Genomic DNA, 20,181 nt, shown 5'->3' with positions numbered 1-20,181 from the left:
AGGTTCAAGAACTCTTCAGAACTTCTGTCATGTTGAGACAAGAATCCCTAAACCACTAGAAGATCCCTTTCACAGTAAAATAATCTCTAATGTGGTGGGGGCAAGAAGAGATCTATTAAGAGGTGTTCTTGGTCACAGACACATAGCCACAGATGCCAGTCAATCTAGATGGGGAGCCGATTCAGGTCAAAATATGGTCTAGGGGTTCTAGAATCTCTCTATCAAGGGCTTCGTCAAATCTAAGAGAACTAACTGCAGTCTTGGAAACTCTGAAAGCCCTAGAAGGTCTATTAAAAGGCAGAAATATCAGGATATTTTCAGACATCTCTTCGGTAGCATACCTAAACAGACAAGGAGGGACGAGAAGACATTACCTTTGTCAGTTATCGGAACAAATCATCTGTGCCGAAAAGAATATCATATCTCTAACAGCCATATATCTAAGAGGAACAGAAAATCAGGTAACGACTACCTGAACAGACAGACCTTAATCCCAGGAGAGTGGTGTCTAAATCTGCAGATTTTCAAAGACCTCACCAAGAGGTGGGGACAGCCCAGAACAGCCGTTCTTCTCCCTGTCCTACGAGGACAATCCAACAGGTTTAGATGCCATATCCCAGACCTGGAAGGGTAAACTCCTATATGCCTTTCCCCTCATCCCCAAGATACTAAAGAAGGTGTTGGAGGAAAGAGAAACATATTTTTTTTTAGCCCCATATTGGCCCAAGACTTTGTGGTTCCTATTGTTACTGCCCCTTGGCATCTATCTCTCAGGATATGCTGTTCCAGGGTCAAGTCCCATACCCGGAGGTGAATCAACTTCATCTTTATAGCTATAATGGAGTATGTTGATGGATAAGGGTCTTAAAAAAAAAAAAAAAAAAAAAAAGGTAGTAGATATGTTATTGATGAGCAGGAAAAAAGTCACCTCCAAGATTTATCAGGGTATGCAAAACCTTCCTCTCCTTCCTGAGTCGAACCTCTTCAGCAGATCCTTTATTTCAACCCAAGATATCCACTATCCTGTATTTTCTTCAATCAGGTCTCGACTTAGGCTTGAGAACGAGCACCTTGACGGTCCATGTTGCAGCTCTCCGTGCCTTCCTGGATCAGGAACTAGCTGACCATCCGTGGATTAAAATATTTTTTTTTTAGAGCAACTTTTTGTATGGCGGCTCCAGTCGTCCCTAAATTTCCTCCTTGGGATCTAAATGGAAAAGACACACCTACTCTGTTGCTTAAAGCTCATGTGACCAGAACGGTTTCTACTTCCTGGGCTGAGAGAGCTTTTGCCTCCCAAGTGAGCAGATCTCTAAGGCTCCGACATGGTCTACTTTCTTACAAATACTTTCTTTAAACACTATAGATTGGATGTAATGTCCAACCAAGACCCGGGCTCTGGCCGTAATTTTTGACAGGCCATTGCCACCCCCCCCCCCCCTGAAAAATTATTTTAATCCTCCTGGTGGTGCTGTCCTTGAGGTTAAAGGAAAATCAAATTACCGGTAAGTAATAATCATTTTTCTTGTTCGTTACATTAGGGAACACAGACCGTAGGTATATGCTGTTGCCACTTGGAGACTTGACACTATGAAATAAAAAAGTGACTCCTACAGGATATACCCTGTCCACAGACACTGAGTTTTTCAGTCTTAGCTTAGTGTCGTAGGAGGCAGACCCTTCTGCTGATGGCAACAGAGTCTCTACTAAGAATTATCTTTTTATCTTCTTTTCATCATGAAGAACTAGAGAGGTTTTGTCTGACAGTGAATTATCTGATTCAAATTTGGATTCAGTTGGTAAGGATTCTACCTCTCTTCCCTCCTCGGTGGAGGTTCTAATTAGAACTGTCCGTGACACACTTCAGGTCACTGCTTCTGCACCTTCCACTGACTCCATTTCTTTCCTACAGCCCTAATGTTCTCAGGCTGTTTTTTCCAGCCCTATCGGACCTAGAGGATATTGTTTTTAAGGAACGGAAGTACCCGGACAAGAAGTTTTCTCACTCTAGCCATCTAGATGTTTTGTACGCCTTTCAAGAGTGCAATTTATCTACTTGGGTGCGATCTACGGCGGTAGATCCTTCAGTTTCCCGTCTAGCCAAGGCCACTACCTTGCCAACGCCAGATTCCACTTTCAAGGATCCTCCTGTATTGCCGCGTGCACACCTTTGCTAAATCCACTTTTTTGAGGATTCGGTCTATGCCCTACACCCCAATTTTGCATCTGTCTGAGTTTGCAGAGCCAACACTGAAAGGACTCACAATCTTAGTCATGGCCTGTCTTCAGGTTCTGCTCAGGAGGAGCTAGTTGATTTGTCTCACCTTATCGGCTTTGCATCTAAGTATATCTGCACAGCTGCCCTTGACGCTGCCCACCTAATGGTGCGGGATTCTACATTCTCTGTCGCTATTCGCAGGACCAGCCTGGCACAAGGCTTGGTCTGCTGATTCAGTCTCCAACCGCTCCCTGACTGCTGTACCTTTTTCAGAGTCTCATCTCTTTGAGCCTAGGTTGGACGAGATTATTTCGGTAGCCACGGGTAGCAAAAGCACCCAAGCTTCCCCAGAATAGACCTAAGCGCACTACCTCAGCCAAAACGGTGGGTCTAGGTTTTCGTTCCTTTTGTGGTTTTTCCAACACCACTAACTCCAGGTTGCGGACCTTCCTTCAAGACTCTGGAGTCTCCGACCTCCACCTGCAAAGGTTTGAACTGGCAAGGCCGCTTATGCCAGAACGTGCACTCCCACTCGACTTGCCGTGGTTGGGGAGCAGGCTTCTGCATTTCAAAGACGTATGGCTCTCTCACATTTCGGACACCTGGGTTTCAAGAGGTAGAATATTTAGGATACAAAATCAAATTTACCAGCCGCTCTGTAGAGCGTTTCTTTCTCTGCTACTTCAGAGGGTCATTATTCTGGTGCGCTTGCACCAAAGGCTGAGGCTTTTATTCCAAATTTTTTGTCGTCCCCAAAAAGGACAGTTCGGTTTGACCTATCCTGGATCTCAAGAGCCTCAACGCGCATTCTTCGGTGGGCATCAAGGTCACGTTTCTACACGTCCCTATCTGTGCTCTCCACCAGCGCTTCCTGCACTTTGCAGTACTGTCTTGTCATTACCAATTCGTGGCCCTTCCTTTCGGTCTGGCCACAGCCCCGAGAGTGTTTACGAAAGTTCTCTCTGTTGTGATCGAGATAAATGGAGGAAAAAAAGGGGCTATAATTCATGTTTCTTTGCCTGATGAAGAGATTGGTCCGATCTCATAATGCGTAGCATTCTTATCCATTAAACATATATCTTATTTAAACTTCTTGCCTTGGATTGAATCCTTCAATTCCACAACATTTGGACAGCGCTGGAGAATTTTATCCCCTTTTTTTTCTCCATTCATCTCGATCTACTGAGGGAGCCCTGACCGCCCGTGCACAGATTTACCAGCTGCAGTTCTTTGAGACCATACAGGCACTTCTGGGTGTTGTGCTCCTAGCACAACACCACAAGGTAAGCACAACGGATTACCCCCAACCCTTTGTCACTTTAACCCCTTCCCGCGATTGGGCGTAACTGTACGTCCAAATTCCAAGTGATTTCCCGCACTCGGGCGTACAGTTACGCCCGGCAGATGAAGCGAGCACAGGAGCTGTGCGCGCTTTATCTTCAGCGGCTGTCAGCTGTTATACACAGCTGACATGCCGCTGCGATGGCTGTTACCGCCGATCGCAGCCATTTAACCCTTTCAATGCGGCTGTCAATGACGTCCGCCGCATTGAAGTGGTTTACAGAGGGAGGGAGCGATTGTTGCTATGGCAACCAGGAAGCCGTTACTAGGCTTCCTGGTTGCCAAGGTACGGTAGCCTATTAGGTCCTGCCCGATTGAAAAATGACAGTTACGATGCACTGCACTACATAAGTAGTGCAATGCATCGTAGTGGGGATCAGAAGACCAGATCTTCATGTCCCCAGGTCAGTATGAAAGAAAAAGTGAAAAATGTGAAAGAAAAATAAATAAATAATAAATAAATAATTAATAAAAACAACACTTGCCCTGTTTCCCTGATCAACACCTTTATTAGAAAAAAAATGAAAATATGAAAAAAAAACTATACATAATAGGTATCGCCGCGTTCAGAACGGCCTGATCTATAAAAATATCACATTATTTTTACCGCACGGTGAACACCGTAAAATTTTTTAATAAAAAACAATGACAGTATTTTATTTTTTGGTCATCTTGTCTCAAAAAAAAATTAATAAAAAGTGATCAAAAAGTTGCAAGTAACGCAAAATTGTACCAATGTAAACTACAGTTCGTCATGCATAAAACAAGCCATCCCGCAGCGATATCAACGAAAAAATAAAAAAGTTATGGCTGTCAGGAGATGGCGACACTAAAACATTATTTTTTTAGAAGAGTTTTTATTGTGGGAACGCAGTGAAACGTAAAAAAACAATATAAATTTGGTGTCGCTGTAATCGTATCGCCCTGCAGAATGAAGTTAACATGTTGCTTATACTGCACGGTGAACACTGTAAAAAAAAACAAAAAAGAAACGTGCTGGAATGGCTGTTTTTTGGTTTCCTCATCTCCCAAAAAATGGAATAAATAGTGATAAAAAAAAATCTCATGTCCCCCAAAATGGAACCAATAAAAATTACAGCTCGTTCCCCAAAAAGCGCCCTCACACACGCCCTAACAGAAAAATAACACGTTCTGACTCTCAAAACGCAATGATGCAAAATGATTCTAAATGACGGCCCAGACTCATTTTTAGGTCCAGTAGAATTTCACTAAACACCTCACATCATAATTTGCTGGACCCCACAGGTGGACCCCGTAGACGCAGCGGAGATGAGGAAACTTTAGGGCCTTGTGCGGCTTATAGGGCTAGTGAAGAAGTCAGAGATTAGGCAATAAGTGAGCGCAGATATTTTGTATAATACCCAATAAACCCAGCCTGTGCATAAAGGATTGGTTCAAAGCGTACCACACCAATCCATGGATTATTCATTCACCCCATTATTACATCATCCTATTATGCCCTGTTGTACTCTGCCCAGCTTATATATACCCTGATGTAATCCACCCAGTTTACATATGCCCTGATGTACTCCGCACAGATTACATATACCCTGATGTACTCTGCCCAGCTTACATATATCCTGATGTACTCCGCCCAGGTTACATATACCCTGATGTACTCCTCACATATTACATATACCCTGATGTACTCTGCCCAGCTTACATATATCCTGATGTACTCCGCACAGATTACATATACCCTGATGTACTCCGCCCAGATTACATATACCCTGATGTACTCCGCCGAGTTTACATATATCCTGATGTACTCCGCACAGATTACATATACCCTGATGTACTCCGCCCAGATTACATATACCCTGATGTACCCGCACATATTACATATACCCTGATGTTCTCCGCCCAGCTTACATATACCCTGATGTACCCGCACATATTACATATACCCTGATGTACTCCGCACATATTACATATACCCTGATGTACTCCGCACATATTACATATACCCTGATGCACTCCGCACATATTACATATACCCTGATGCACTCTGCCCAGCTTACATATACCCTGATGTACTCCGCCCAGCTTACATATACTCTGATGCACTCCGCCCAGCTTACATATACCCTGATGTACTCTGCCCAGCTTACATATGCCCCCACATTATAAGATAAAATACCACTAAAACACCAAGCAAAATCTGTGCTTCAAAAGCCAAATGGTGGTCCAACTGAGCCTGGCCGTGTACATAAACGGCAATTTATGACCACATATGGGGTATTGCTGTATTCTGGAGAACCCGCTTAACAATTTATGGGATGTGTGTCTACGGTGGTACAAGCTGGGCACAACACATTGGGCACTGAAATGGCATATCTGTGGAAAACAGCAATTTTTAATCTGCAACATCTATTGTTTACTCATTTTTGCAAAACACTTGTGCGGTCAAAATGCTCACTACACCCCTAGATAAATTCTTTGAGGGATCTAGTTTCCAAAACGGGGTAATTTATCGGGGGTACCACTGTACTGGTACTATAGCTCAATGCAACATGGGGTCAAAAAACGAATCTTGTAAAATCTCCACTCCAAATAATAAATGGCGCTCCTTCCCTTTAGAGCCTTGCTGTGTGTCCAAATAGCAGTTTATGACCACATGTGGGGTATTTCCGTACTCTGAAGAAGTTGCTTTACAAATGTTATGGCGCTTTTTCTCCTTTATTTGATGAGAAAATGAAAGATTTTGAACCAATGCTGCGTCTTATTGGAAAATAATGTAATTTTTCATTTTCACTGCCCATTTCTAATAAAATATGAGACACCTGTGGGGTCAAAATGCTCACTACACCCCTAGATGAATTCCTCAATGGGTGTAGTTTGCCAAATGGAGTCACTTTTTTTGCACTGTAATGGAACCTTAGGAGCTTTACAAATGCGACATGGTGCCGAGAAATCAAACAAGCAAAATCTGTACTCCAAAAGCTAAATGGCGTGCCTTCCCTTCTGAGTCCTGCTGCTTGCCCAAACAGCAGTTTATGACCACATGTTGGGTATTTCCGTACTCTGGAGAAGTTGCTTTACAAATGTTATGGTGCTTTTCATCATTTATTTGTTGAAAAAAATATAAATTTTGAGGTAAAGCTACATCTTATTGGAAAATAATGTGATTTTTCATTTTCACTGCCCAATTCCAATGAAATCTATGAAACACCTGTGGGGTCAAAATGCTCACTACACCCCTAGATGAATTCCTCAATGGGTGTAGTTTGCCAAATGGAGTCACTTTTGGGTAGTTTCCACTGTACTGCTACCTAAGGGGCTTTGCAAAAGCGACATGGCGCAGAAAAACCAATCCAGCAAAATCTGCTCTCCAAAAGCAAAATGGCGCTCCTTCCCTTCTGAGCTGTGATGTGTATTCATACAGTACTTTATTACCACATATGGGGTATTTCCATACTCTGGAGAAGTTGCTTTACAAATGTTAGTGATTTTTCTCCTTTATTTGATGAGAAAATGAAACATTTTTACCTAAAGCTACGTCTTAGTGGAAAAATATTAAAATTTTCATGTTTACTGCCCAATTCTAAGGAAATCTATGAAACACCTGTGGGGTCAAAATACTCACTGCACCCCTAGATTAATTCCTCAAGGGGTGTAGTTTCCTAAATGGAGTCACTTTTGGGGGGTTTCCACTGTACTGGTACCTTAGGAGCTTTACAAATGCGACATGGTGCAAAGAAATCAAACCAGCAAAATCTGTACTCCAAAAGCTAAATGGCGTGCCTTCCCTTCTGAGACCTGCCGCATCCCCAAAAAGCAGTTTATGACCACATGTTTGGTATTTCCGTACTCTGCAGAAGTTGCTTTACAAATGTTGGGGTGCTTTTCATTATTTATTTGTTGAAAAAAATAAAAATTTTGCGTTAAAGCTACATCTTATTGGAAAATAATGTAATTTTTCATTTTCACTGCCCAATTCTAATGAAATCTATGAAACACCTGTGGGGTCAAAATGCTCACTACACCCCTAGATGAATTCCTCAAGCGGTGTAGTTTCCAAAATGAGGTCTTTTTTGGGGTGTTTCCTTTATTTTTGCACCACAAGACCTCTTCTAACCTGACATGGTGCCGGAAATATAATTTTAGAAAAGGAAGGCCCAAAAATCCTCTAGGTGCTCCTTTGCTTCAGGGGCTTTTGTTTCAGGCCCATAGCACACTAGGGCCACATGTGGGATATTTCTAAAAACGTCAGAATCAGGGCAATAAATATTCAGTTGTGTTTCTCTGGTAAAAACCTTCAGTATTACAGGAAAAATTGATTAAAATGGAATTTCTGCAAAAAAAAATGAAATTTGCAATTTTCCCTCCACTTTGTTTTAATTCCTGTGAAACTCATAAAGGGTTAAGAAACTTTCTAAATGCTGTTTTGAATACTTTGAGGGGTGCAGTTTTTAAAATGGGGTGATTTGTGGGGTTCCTAATATATAAGGCCCTCAAAGCCACTTCAGAACTGAACTAATCCATAAAAAAATAGGCTTTTGAAATTTTCTTGAAAATTTGAGAAATTGCTGCTAAACTTATAAGCCTTGTAATGTCCTAGAAAAATAAAAGGATGTTCAAAAAATGATGCCAATCTAAAGTAGACATATGGGAAATGTTAGCTAGTAACTATTTTGTGTGGTATAACTATCTGTCTTACAAGCAGATACATTTGAATTTAGAAAATGCTAATTTTTTGCAAATTTTCTCTAAATTTTGGTGTTTTTCACACAAAAATATTGAATATAATTCCAGAGTTATTACCACATAAAGTGACACATGTCAGATTTAAAAAATGAGGCTGTGTCATTTGGTCCAAAAGTGGCAGGGTCCTGAAGGGGTTAAACAAGAGGTGATGTGCGCCGGGTGTTTTTTGTTTTCTTTCTCCTTGTCTATAGATAACTCTCTGTTGTGATGGCACTACTTCGCACAATGGGGGTGTCGGTCACTCCATAACTTGACGACAATCTAATCAAATCTCCCTCCAGATCACTCTGGACACTGAGTCGGTTCGCTTTCTATCCTCAACCTGTCCAAGTCTTGCCTATCATCTTTTCGGGGGGCGCCTACGACACTCGCTCAACAGGTTACCCTTCCTCCAGAGTGTCTCTTCATTCTACAGGAAGGGATTTGTTCCTTACACACGGCTGTGTTGACCTCCCTCCGCCTCTGCATGCGTGTTCTCTTGACCATGGTGGCCTCATTCGGTACTATTCCATTTGCGCAGTTCTGCAGCGGGCGATTCTCTACTGGTGGGACCGATACTTGCAATAGCTGGATCTGAAGTTCATCCTTCCCCTCAGTCCGTCGCTCACTTTGGTGGTCGATCACTTTTCCAACTGTTCCTCAGTGGTCACTCCTTCCTCCCTCTGAAGTGGCTGATCCTCTCCACGGATGCCAGCCTACAGGGCTTGGGGGCACCTTTCAAACCTCACAGCTTAGATGGACAATGCCACAGCCGTGGTTTATCTAATTTACCAGGGCGGCACTCGGAGCACTGCAGTGATGGCCGAGACTTACAGGATCATGGTTTGTGCTGGAAGCGCATATATTTTTGGCTTTTACAGCAGTTCACATTCCAGTCGATAATTGAGTCACATATATTTTCTCAGTCGCAAAACGGTGGATCCCGGGGAGTAGTCTCTTCATCAAGGTATCTTCGACCAAATTAGTTTTAGTTGGGTTCGTACTGACGTGGACTTGATGGCCGCCTGGTTCAATTGACAGGTTCCCTTCTTCATCCCCCATACTCAGGATTCAGAGGCCTGCGCCGTGGACGCTCTCGTGGCGTCATGGTCGGACTTCAGTCTCCTATGCGTATTTCCTCTCCTGCCTCGGCTCCTCCGATGGCGCAAGGTGAAAGGGATTCCTGCCATTTTGGTAGCCCCGGATTGCACGTGCTGCTGTTGGTACACCTAGTGTCCCTGTTGACCGACATCCTATGGCCATTACCTCTCTGTCCCGACATTCTCTCTCAGGGACCTTTCTTCCACTTGCATTTAAAGGTCGCTCCGTTTAACAGTGTGGCTGTTGAAGCCGCTGTTCTGCGGGCTTGTGGTTTTTCAGGGAGTGTTATCTTCACTATGCTTAAAGGCATGGTGTCGCCCCAAAAACATGTTTTTTTTTTTAAATTTAAACATTTAGTGTGTGGGTGATTAAACATTGTTCAAATTTTTTTTATTTTTTTCGCGAGTCAGGAAATATTATAAATTTTTTCAAATTTTTCAAAATTTATAATACTACCCATTTTTGGTCACTAGATGGAGCTGTTTGGAGCTAGTTCCCAAAATTGCAGCATTGCAACATTGGGTTAAAAGCTATCGCTCTAGTGAGCGCTCAGCATCCCCCCCTCCTTTATCCTGGCTAGTGCCGGGATAAACGAGGGGTTTGAAAGGTTTAACCTGCTACACTGTGTGTCGCCATTTTTTGAGGTAACTCACAGTGTAGTAGGTTTACATGCAGTAGTAAACACACACAAACACTAACATACATTGAAATCGCTTACCTGCTCCTGCCGCCGCGGCCCGTCCGCTCCCTTTGCTGCCGCTGTCCCATGTGCACTTGTCCGGAAGCCGCGACCGGAAGTAGTAATATCACTGTCCGGCCGCGACTTCCGGTCCACAGGAAAATGGCGCCGGACGGCGCCAATTTCGAATAGGACTGTGTGGGAGCGGCGCATGCGCAGTTCCCACACAGACGCCGTACACGGCAGTCAATGGGACGGGAGCCGTTCGCAGTCCCTATGGGACTGTGGCTGCCGTGTTCCATGTCTGTGTGTGTCGTTAATCGACACACACAGAAATGGAACAAAAAATGGCAGCCCCCATAGGGAAAAAAAAGTGTGAAAAAAAGAAACAGTAAAACACAAACACACAAATGAAAATAAACGTTTATATTAAGGCACTAACATCTTTAACATATAAATAAAATATTTGTGATGACACTGTTCCTTTAAGGCCAGAAAATCCTTTTCAGCCCGCATTTACCATTGTACATGGATGGCTTACTTTGGTTGAAGTGAGGATCACAAGCCCCCACCCCCCTGCGTTTTTCCTCGTCCAGGATTCTATCCTTTTTAAAATGTGGTTTGGATCACGGTTTAGCTCTCCGCTCCCTGAAGGGGCAGGTGTCTGCCCTTTCCATCGTATTTGGTCGCCCGTTGGCGTCTAAATTTGACATTAAGTCTTTTTTGCAAGGGTTTACTTAAATAGAGAAAAATACACAATGGCACAGACAGGGCATTATCCCACGTTTCAAATTGGCAGAAATAAGAGACTATTGAATAGTGCTCACCTGGTGATGTCGTGGTGGGAGCACGGCATCCCTGTAGACATATTCTAGGGAATGTAGAGGTCCAGCAAACTGCAAGCCGCGGGTTCGTCCGGATGCAAAACTTCGTCCGGTTACAGAAGGAACAAAAAGTTGTATAGGTATATTCCTAGGAAGCTATAGCTAAAAAAACCTTGGTGCGTCACTGTTCCCTACTTGTGAAAATCCTTTGAGTGGTACCCAGTAACGAATATCCAAAAGTAACGTTGAGGTTGTACAAATAAATGGTTTTAATTGTGTTCATAAAAGCAAAATCATCAGGCAGTATGACAGAGATAGGGTAGTGTGTGAATAGTACAAGTATTTGTACTTAAAAAAAAAACCAGAAGAAAGAGGCGTGGCTTTTTTGCAGGGGTGGCTTATGCGGTCCCCCTTATCGTCCTCTGATTCCCTCGTGGGATCTGAATTTTGTTCTTGCATGTCTTACAGTCGACTCCATTTGAACCCTTGAGAGAAATATCTCTTCGTTTTCTGTCCTGGAAGGTGGTTTTTCTGGTTGCGGTGACCTCCATCTGGAGGGTCTCGGAGTTGGTGGCGATCTCTTGCCGTTCTCTGTCTTTGACTCTACACCAAGCCAGGGTAGTGTTTTACGCACGGAGCCGCCTTCTTTGCCTAGAGTGGATTTGGCCTTCAACATGAATGAGGGTTTGGCGGCTTTTTTTGGGTCACATGGCATTGCAGGCATCTGTGAAGTAACTTACCATGTCCTGTGTTCTGCTCCCACTCCTGGGGACTGCTCTAGGACGTCCCGCGATCTGTGTCCCCCAATGTAACTAACAAGAAAACCAGGATTTTTTGAGTACTCACCGTAAAATCCTATTCGTGTCCAGTTCATTGGGGGTTTTCATAGTGTCAAGCCTCCTAGTTCAACAGCAGATACCCATGGTCTGTGTCCTCCAATGAACTGGTCAAGAAAAGGATTTTATGGTGAGTGCTTGGAAAAATCCTGTTTTGAAAGTCAACTGGATGCTATGCCCATCATCTGATCATCACATGCAAACACTCTATTTCTTCACTGTTTGTTTCCTATAGATGGATCCAGAAGAAGAAATCCAGAAAAGAGATGCCCCAGTCCTCTATATTTCCAGGACTGTCTAGAGAAAAATCACAATGTCCCAGAGAATTATCAGGTAGATGGCGCTAAAGTCTTACCAAAAAATTACCATCAAGTAATGAACGCCAATTTCAATTTACTTTTTTTTTTTCTTGTTTATTTAGCGTGAAAATCTGATTGATATTAAGGTTGAGGTTAAAGATGAAGCAAGAGAGAAGACCGATTTAATGGCTGATCAGCAGTGTAAGGATGGCGAGACTTTCATTAGTTGTAAAAGAAAAACCTGTTTAAGGGTCATCTAAATACTACTCCCATCATCACATGCAAACAATCCATTCCTTTACTCTGTGTTTCCTACAGATGGATCCAGTAAGAGAAATCCACCAGAGAGATGTCCCAGTCCTCTGTATTCCCAAGACTGTCCAGAAGAAAATCACAATGTCCCAGAGAATCATCAGGTAGATGGCGCTGAGCCCCATACCAGACCTATATAAGGGGGGGTGTGGAGCTTTTTGGTCCTGCGGCCATATATGTGCTCATAGATTTTGGTGGTTTCTTAGGTGTGTTACATTCTTCTCACTGTCTGCTGTATTGTACTGAATTTTTACATATGTGAAATCAGGGGGAAGATCTGACTAATATTAAAGCAGAAGAAGAGCAGATGAGAGGCGATCAGCCGTGCAAGAGTGAAGTGGAAGAGGAAATTCCAGTAGGTGTTGCCACAGGTAAGTAGTAATGAATTTAGAAAGTGGATTCAGAGGTTTATTAAGTTGAGGTTCCTCCTTAGTACTACATTACAGTAACACTTCAGACAATGTGTTATACATAGTGCAGGACCTGAGGGAGCTGTGACTGCACATAGAAGTTCTCTACAAGGTGTGCTATAATTTGGTCATGCTCTAGGCTTTTCATTCGTTTTCTGGGAGGCACCAGCTGTGAATAACAGCTGCACTAATTGCCGAGATCAGCTACAGGAGCGCGGCTATTATACATATTCAGGCTCCTGGCGGAATAGGAGAGAACGCACGTTTTGGAAGTTTAACCCCTTAGATGCCATAGCCCATATCGGCAGCGGCATCTAAGGTGTTTGATAGAGGGATGGAGCTCCCTCTGTCACCCCATCGGCACACCTGCGACTCGATCGCAAGGCACCGATGGGTTACCATGGTAGTCGTGGGCCTAACAAAGGCACCCATGTCTGCCATCGGTAACTGCCTAGTAGGCCATGCCAAAGGCATAGCCTAATAGATTGCCTGTCAGCTTTACACTGACAGGCAATAATGCCTTGGTATACGAAGTATATCAGAAGATTGCATTGTGAAGTCTCCTAGTGGTACTAAAAAAAAATAAAAAAATTCAAAACTGGTAAATAAAGTTTATTAAAAAAAAAATTACCAATAAAATCCACTTTCTCCCATAAAAAGCGGATTTATTTATTAAAAGTATAAAATACACATATATGGTATTGCTGTGATTGTAGACACTTGAATGATAGAGTTAACACATTAATTAAACTGCCGGGTGAAAAGCATACAAAAAAAAAAAAAACACGCAAAATGCTGCAGTATTCCCCCGCCCCCCCCCCAAAAAATTTAATTGATAAGTCCCATGTCCCCAAAATAGTATTAATGAAAACTACACCTCGTCCCACAAAAAAACAAGCCACATCGACAGAGAAATTAAAAAGTTACGACTCTTGAAATGCGGCAATGCAAAACCAAATGTTTTTTTTTGTTTTTTTTATGGCTTTTACTTTTTCATGGCCTTTCAGGCCGATTTCCCACGGGTCGTATATACATAGCCTATCCAACCTAAAACCCGCGGCCCATTACGTCTGATAAACTTCACCACATTGTGGTGCAGTGTTTCTGGCGGAAATCCTGCTGTGGAAAGCAGCGTAGTCATGGCCGTAGTCATGGTGACGCGTCCCACCGTTTTCTTGCAGTCCGGCCCCTCGGGATGAGGCTGCAGCCCATTTGACCGCTGAAGCCTGTGATTGGCTGCAGTAGTCACTTGAAATAAAACGTCATCCCCGGAAGCCAGCCTGGAAGAAGACCAAAAGAAAGCGTCGTTATGACAACGCACAGCTTGTATTGTGATTTTTGCAGCGGAAATGCTACGATTCTGATGCAAAAGTCTGAACACTAGGCTATTTGTTGCGTGAAATTTCTTGTGTTTGTGTGATGGAGGCCTTAGTTCAAATGCATATGATGCGTATTACATTCGGATTTGCCACGCATATTTTCTGCTGTACACTAAATAGATATTTTGGAACATGTCTTCTGGTCGATCTCCTTCCAGTTTTCATTTTCACTTTTTCATCCACACCTTTCAAACGATCAATAACCTTTTTTTTTTTAACATAGCTGTATGAGAGCTTGTTTTTTTTGGGATGAGTTATGTATTTTTTAAATACACCATTTAATTTACCATATAGTGGACTGAAAAAACTTTTAAAAATTATTTTTTTGTGTGGTGGAATAAAATCGAAAATTCAACAATTCCACCATTTGTTTTTTGGGTTTGATTTTATAGCGTTCATCTTGCGGTAAAAATGACACGTTCACTTTATACTGCGGGTTAATAGGATAATGGTGTTACCAAAATTAAATATATATAATATATATATATATATATATATATATATATATCAAAATTTTTTTTTTTTTTTTTTTTTTTTTTTTTACAAAAGAAATACAAAAATTTTTTTGCGCTTGGCGTATTTTGAGAATCTTAACGTTTTCATTTTTTTTTAATAAAGCTGTGTGAGTGTTTGTTTTTTGTAGGATAAGTTGTGGCTTTTATTAGTGCCGTTTTGGGGTGATTTACGACTTGATAACTTTTTTTTATTCCAAAAGAAACAGCAATGTGGGTTTTTTACTTTTCAATGTTTGGTTATATTTATTTTGAATTTTGTTCGATTAGACCTAGAAGACTTGAAAATGCGATCACTTGAATAAGACCATACTTCTGTAATGCAATTTTTTTTCATTTTTATCGTTTTCCTATAAGTAGTAGTAAAATGTCAGACCTGGGTGCATTCATAAAGTCCTCCAATGGCATGACAATCCTTTGGCACCACGTCATATTGATGGGGGATATAGGGAGTCCCCCTGATCATATTAGGTGAAACCGTCTCTACTGCAGCATCTTTGTGGTTAAATGGTCTGGATTGACTTTATCTCCGATGCGAGGCGTTAGTGTAGGTTTTCAGCTGTAATATACAACGAACACCTGCGGATGGAGAAGGCACATCTCTTGTGCCGGCTTCATACTTCCCCTTCCAATGTACGTATATGACCGATGTCTGGAAGTGGTCAAGAAACTTTTGTATTTGGGTGTTATAGATTTTTTTTTAGTTTTATTTATTTAAAGGTTAACTAAGCTTTCAGAAAACTTTTGACATTTCATAGTGACATGTTAGAAATTTTTATCGGTGGGGGTCCGAGCTTTAAGACCCCCACTGATCGCTAAAACGAAGCTGCAGAAGCGCTCGGTAGAGTGCTGAGCCACTAGGCTTCCGATCTGCTTTGCTCTGAAAACCGAGTTAACGTTGTACGGACTCAATAGAAAGTCTACTGAGGTAAGCGTAAAAAAAAAATCAGAAAGGAAGCTCACCCGAGCGCTTTTGCTGCTTCGTTTTAGCGATCGGTGGGGGTCTCAGTGCTCGGACCCCAACCGATGTCAGAAGTTTTTTTGAATGTTTACTGTTTTGGGGTACTTTAATCTTCCAGATACATGATTATGAGGAAGCACCTATTTCACATTTAATTATTGTATATACATGTAACAACAACTTTAGGATTGGTTTGAAGTAAACCCTCTTTGTCACCAAGGGATTTTACTTGGGGCTAGTCTGGGAAGCAGAGACTAAGGGATCCCCTGGTCTTCACCCTTTAACCCCTATATAGGGATGTGGGCTTTCCTGTATAGGTCTGGGCTGTCTGCAGAGTATTAACATGGTAAACTTAGCAACAGGGCAGGCATGGGTGTTTAGAAACTGGCAGAAGGTCAGTACACAGGGATTCAGCAGATATAGCAGGACAACTAGGAACACTAGAAACCAAATTGCTCTGGCAATAATTACCAGAGCAGGAGGAGCTTATATGGCAGAGGAGATGATAGATTTGAAAATGAGCGCACGTTGGCCCTTTAGGAATACAAGGGTCAGTGCGCAAGTGTGCTTGGACCCAGTGGAGTGCATCGGTGGCCGGAGAGAGGCGGTGGAGGAGGAGCGTCTGGGGACAGGAGGACACCGGAGCGAGGTAAGTACGTGGCGGGGAGCAAAGGATATGACAATACAAAGATCAGTGATAATTACCTGCACTCAGAGGCCACTTGACAGGGTCCACCTTTTTAGTACTTGATAGGACTCTCTTTCCCCTTAGAACAACCTAAATTCTAAGTGGAATAAATACAATAAGGTCCTGGAAACCTTTATTACAGATTCTGATTGTTAACCTCACTGGACCCATTCCACTGCATCCTAAAGATGTTCTATAAAATTGACATCTGTTGACTGTGCAGCCATTAGGATATACAGACCTCATTGTCATGTCGATGTTGTCAGCCTGAGATGTGGGCTATGTTATATGGCACATTATCTTGTTAAATGTAGACTGTGGCCAAGATTAGATTGTCAATAACAATATTACGTTTTTGTATTAAAGTGATACCCAATTGGTAGTGAAGGGGCAAGTGTGTTAGCTGAGGATAAACTTGATTGCCAGCTAAAACTGTGTTGTTTTTTTTTTTTTTCGTTTTATCAAGTCTAGGTTTAAGTAATAAAAGTGTGGTGGACATGGTGTAGACTAGAATCCTTTACTTTTGTCATTGATGTGTTTTAAAGTGTCATACAAAGCGTTATAAAGCTGGAATCCCATGTACGGTTTTTGTGGCAGTTCTTTGTGCAGTTTTTTTTTAAACCAAAGCCAGGGATGGGTTCAATAGAAACAGTTTTATACTCCTCCTTCCTGTGTGATCCACTTCTGGCTTTGGTTCCAATAGCTGTACCAAAAACTGCATGTGTGTTTCCAGCCTGCTAGAAATGTTTTACAATTTGTCTGCTTTGTAATTTGAAAAAAATAAATAAAAGTAAACACATTTTGTTCCTAACAGATAATCCCAGTAAGAACTTTGAGCGAAACTCCACGTTACTGCGAAATTATAAAGTAGAAGATGAAGATTTCATGCAGCAGTCTTCAGGAGAAAACCTCATTACCCATAATGTGCATCCAGGCCTTTACAGTACAGCTCTATCATATAATTCCCCTAATCACGAGCAACATTCTCCTGACCAATCACAGATTGTTACTACAGGTACAGCTCAGAAAGATGGTAAAAGGTTTCAATGTGGTAAACCGTTCACAAAAAGCTCAGGTCATTTTACACACCGAATAATTCACTTAGGGGAGAAGCCATACTCCTGTTCAGAGTGTGGGAAGTGCTTCACAGATAAATCAAGTTTTGTTAAACATCAAAGGATTCACACAGGAGAGAATACATTTTCATGTTCACTATGTGGGAAATGTTTTAAAAAGAGATCAGATCTAGTTAAACATGAGCGAAGTCACACAGGGGAGAAGCCGTATTCGTGTTCTGTTTGTGGGAAATGTTTTACACAAAAAAGAAGTATTGTTATACATCAGAGGATTCACACAGGAGAGAATCCATTTTCATGTTCAGAATGTGGGAAATTGTTTAAATATAAATCGGGTCTTGTTAAACATTTAAGAATTCACACAGGAGAGAAGCCTTACTCATGTTCAGAATGTGGGAAATGTTTTAAAGATAGATCAAGTCTTGTTAGACATGAGAGAAGTCACACAGTAGAGAAGCCGTATTCATGTTCAGAGTGTGGTAAATGTTTTAAAGATAAATCAGGTCTGGTTAAACATGTTAAAAGTCACACAGGGGAGAAGCCATACTCATGTTCAGAATGTGCGAAATGTTTTAAAGATAAATCAAGTCTGGTTATACATCAGATGATTCACACAGGGGAGAAGCCATATTCATGTTCAAATTGTGGGAAATGTTTTAATCAAAAATCAAGTCTTGTTAAACATCAGAGGATTCACACGGGAGAGAAGCCGTATTCCTGTTCTGAATGTGGGAAATGTTTTATAGATTCATCATATCTTGGTAAGCATAAGAGACTTCACACGGGAGAGAAACCATATTCATGTTCAGAATGTGGGAAATGTTTTAGAATTGCATCATATCTTGCTATACATCAGAGGAGTCACACGGCACAGAAGCCATATTCATGTTCAGACTGTGGGAAATGTTTTACGCAAAAATCAAGTCTTGTTATGCATCAGATGATTCACACAGGAGTTAAGCCATATTCGTGTTCAGAATGTGGGAAATATTTTAAAGATAAATCCGGTCTTGTTAAACATGATAGAGGTCACACAGGGGAGAAACCATACTCCTGTTCAGAATGTGGGAAAAGTTTTAAAGATAAATCAAGTCTTGTTCGACATGAGAGACGTCACACAGTAGAGAAGCCATATTCATGTTCAGAATGTGGGAAATGTTTTAAAGATAAATCAGGTCTGGTTAAACATGATAAAAGTCACATAACAGACAAGCCACATTCATGTTCAGAATGTGACAAATGTTTTAATGATAAATCAAGTTTGGTTATACATGAAAGAAGTCACACAGGAGAGAAGCCATATTCATGTTCCTTATGTGGAAAATGTTTTACAAATAAATCAATACTTTTTAGACACGAGAGAAATCACACAGGGGAGAAGCCATATTCATGTTCAGAATGTGGGAAATGTTTTAAAGATAAATCAAATCTTGTTATACATCAGATGATTCACACAGGGGAAAAGCCATATGCATGTTCAGAATGTGGGAAATGTTTTATTAAAAAATCTAATCTTGTGAAACATCAGAGGATTCACACAGGAGAGAAGCCGTATGCATGTTCTGAATGTGGGAAATGTTTTAGAATTTCATCCTATCTTGCTATACATCAGAGAAGTCACACGGGAGAGAAGCCATATTCATGTTCAGAATGTGGGAAATGTTTTAGAATTGCATCATATCTTGCTATACATCAGAGAAGTCACACGGGAGAAAAACCATATTCCTGTTCAGAATGTGGGAAAAGTTTTACACAAAAATCAAGTCTTGTTATACATGAGAGAACTCACACAGGAGCAAAGACATTATAACCTCCCTCCTCTCTTAACCCTTTAAGAGAATGTGTAACCCGATGTCACAATACAAACTGCTTACACTGTTAAATAGATCTTAGACCTGATGAAGCTGGTTTGAAAATCCATACCAGAATGGCTGTATAATCCTTTCTAAATGTTTTCTTGTCTGATATTAAAATTAGCATTTTATAACACCAAGTATATACATGATGAAATCTCAATCTCCATCCACCTAAAGCTGACTGGCTCCTATCAGTGTGCATCCTCCCATGCATCATTCTGAAATATCGTACAAGCTGTAATTTCCCAGGCTCTGCAGTGAGAGCATGTCTTCCAGCAGCAGCTTTAGTATTGAATTACATCTAACTACATCAGTTTAACCTGTTAGTGACCGCCCCATAGTGTTTTTACGTCGGTCACTAACGGGCCTTATTCCGAAGCAATAGACTTTTTACGTCGCTGCATAGGAATAAATAAATAAACAGAGCAGGGAACTGTCAAATCTCCCTGCTCTCAGCTGCCAGAGGTAGCTAAGGGCTGGGGGAGTCCCTGCTCGACCGGGTGAGATCGATATAAGTATCGATCTCGCCCGTTTAACCCCATCAGATGCGTTGCTCAATAGCGTGCAACGCATCTGAGTGGTTTTGGAGGGAGGGAGCTCCCTATCATCCCACTGACACCCGGCGATAAAATCGCTGAGTGTCTGTGTCTCCGATGGCAGCCGGGGGCCTAATAAAGGCCCCCAGGTCTGCCTGTAGTAAATGCCTGCTAGATCATGCCTCTGGCATGACCTAGCAGATGCCTCTCTCTGTTTTACACGGACAGGCATAATACACTGCAAAACAGAAGTATTGCAGTGTATTATAATAGCGATCGGATAATCATTTAGTGAAGTCCCCTAGTGGGACTAGTAAAAAAGTGAGAAAAAACAAAAAAGTGGAAAAAAAAATAAAACCCACTTTTCCCCTTACAAACTGCTTTATTATTAACAAACAAAATAAAGTAAAAAAGTTACACATATTTGGTATCGCCGCATCCGTAAC

At 41.7% G+C, this 20,181-nt stretch overlaps 1 protein-coding gene across 1 annotated transcript in view; it reads left to right on the top strand.

Moving 5' to 3' along the window:
• LOC142656363 (uncharacterized) overlaps positions 1–19,241 on the top strand; it is a 57,958-nt gene extending 38,717 nt beyond the window's left edge. The window contains exons 7-11 of the mRNA XM_075831311.1: positions 11,942–12,039; positions 12,128–12,206; positions 12,324–12,421; positions 12,586–12,688; positions 17,082–19,241. Coding sequence (XP_075687426.1) covers positions 11,942–12,039; positions 12,128–12,206; positions 12,324–12,421; positions 12,586–12,688; positions 17,082–19,153 — 2,450 coding nt within the window. The 3' untranslated portion in view covers positions 19,154–19,241. The remainder of the gene's footprint in view (positions 1–11,941; positions 12,040–12,127; positions 12,207–12,323; positions 12,422–12,585; positions 12,689–17,081) is intronic.
• Positions 19,242–20,181: the final 940 nt, after the last annotated feature.

The sequence above is a fragment of the Rhinoderma darwinii genome, chromosome 1, assembly GCF_050947455.1.
Source record: "Rhinoderma darwinii isolate aRhiDar2 chromosome 1, aRhiDar2.hap1, whole genome shotgun sequence".
NCBI classification, from domain to species: domain Eukaryota; kingdom Metazoa; phylum Chordata; class Amphibia; order Anura; family Rhinodermatidae; genus Rhinoderma; species Rhinoderma darwinii.
The sequence above is the reverse complement of the archived record's forward strand: the minus strand, read 5'-3'. Positions and strand labels throughout refer to the sequence as shown.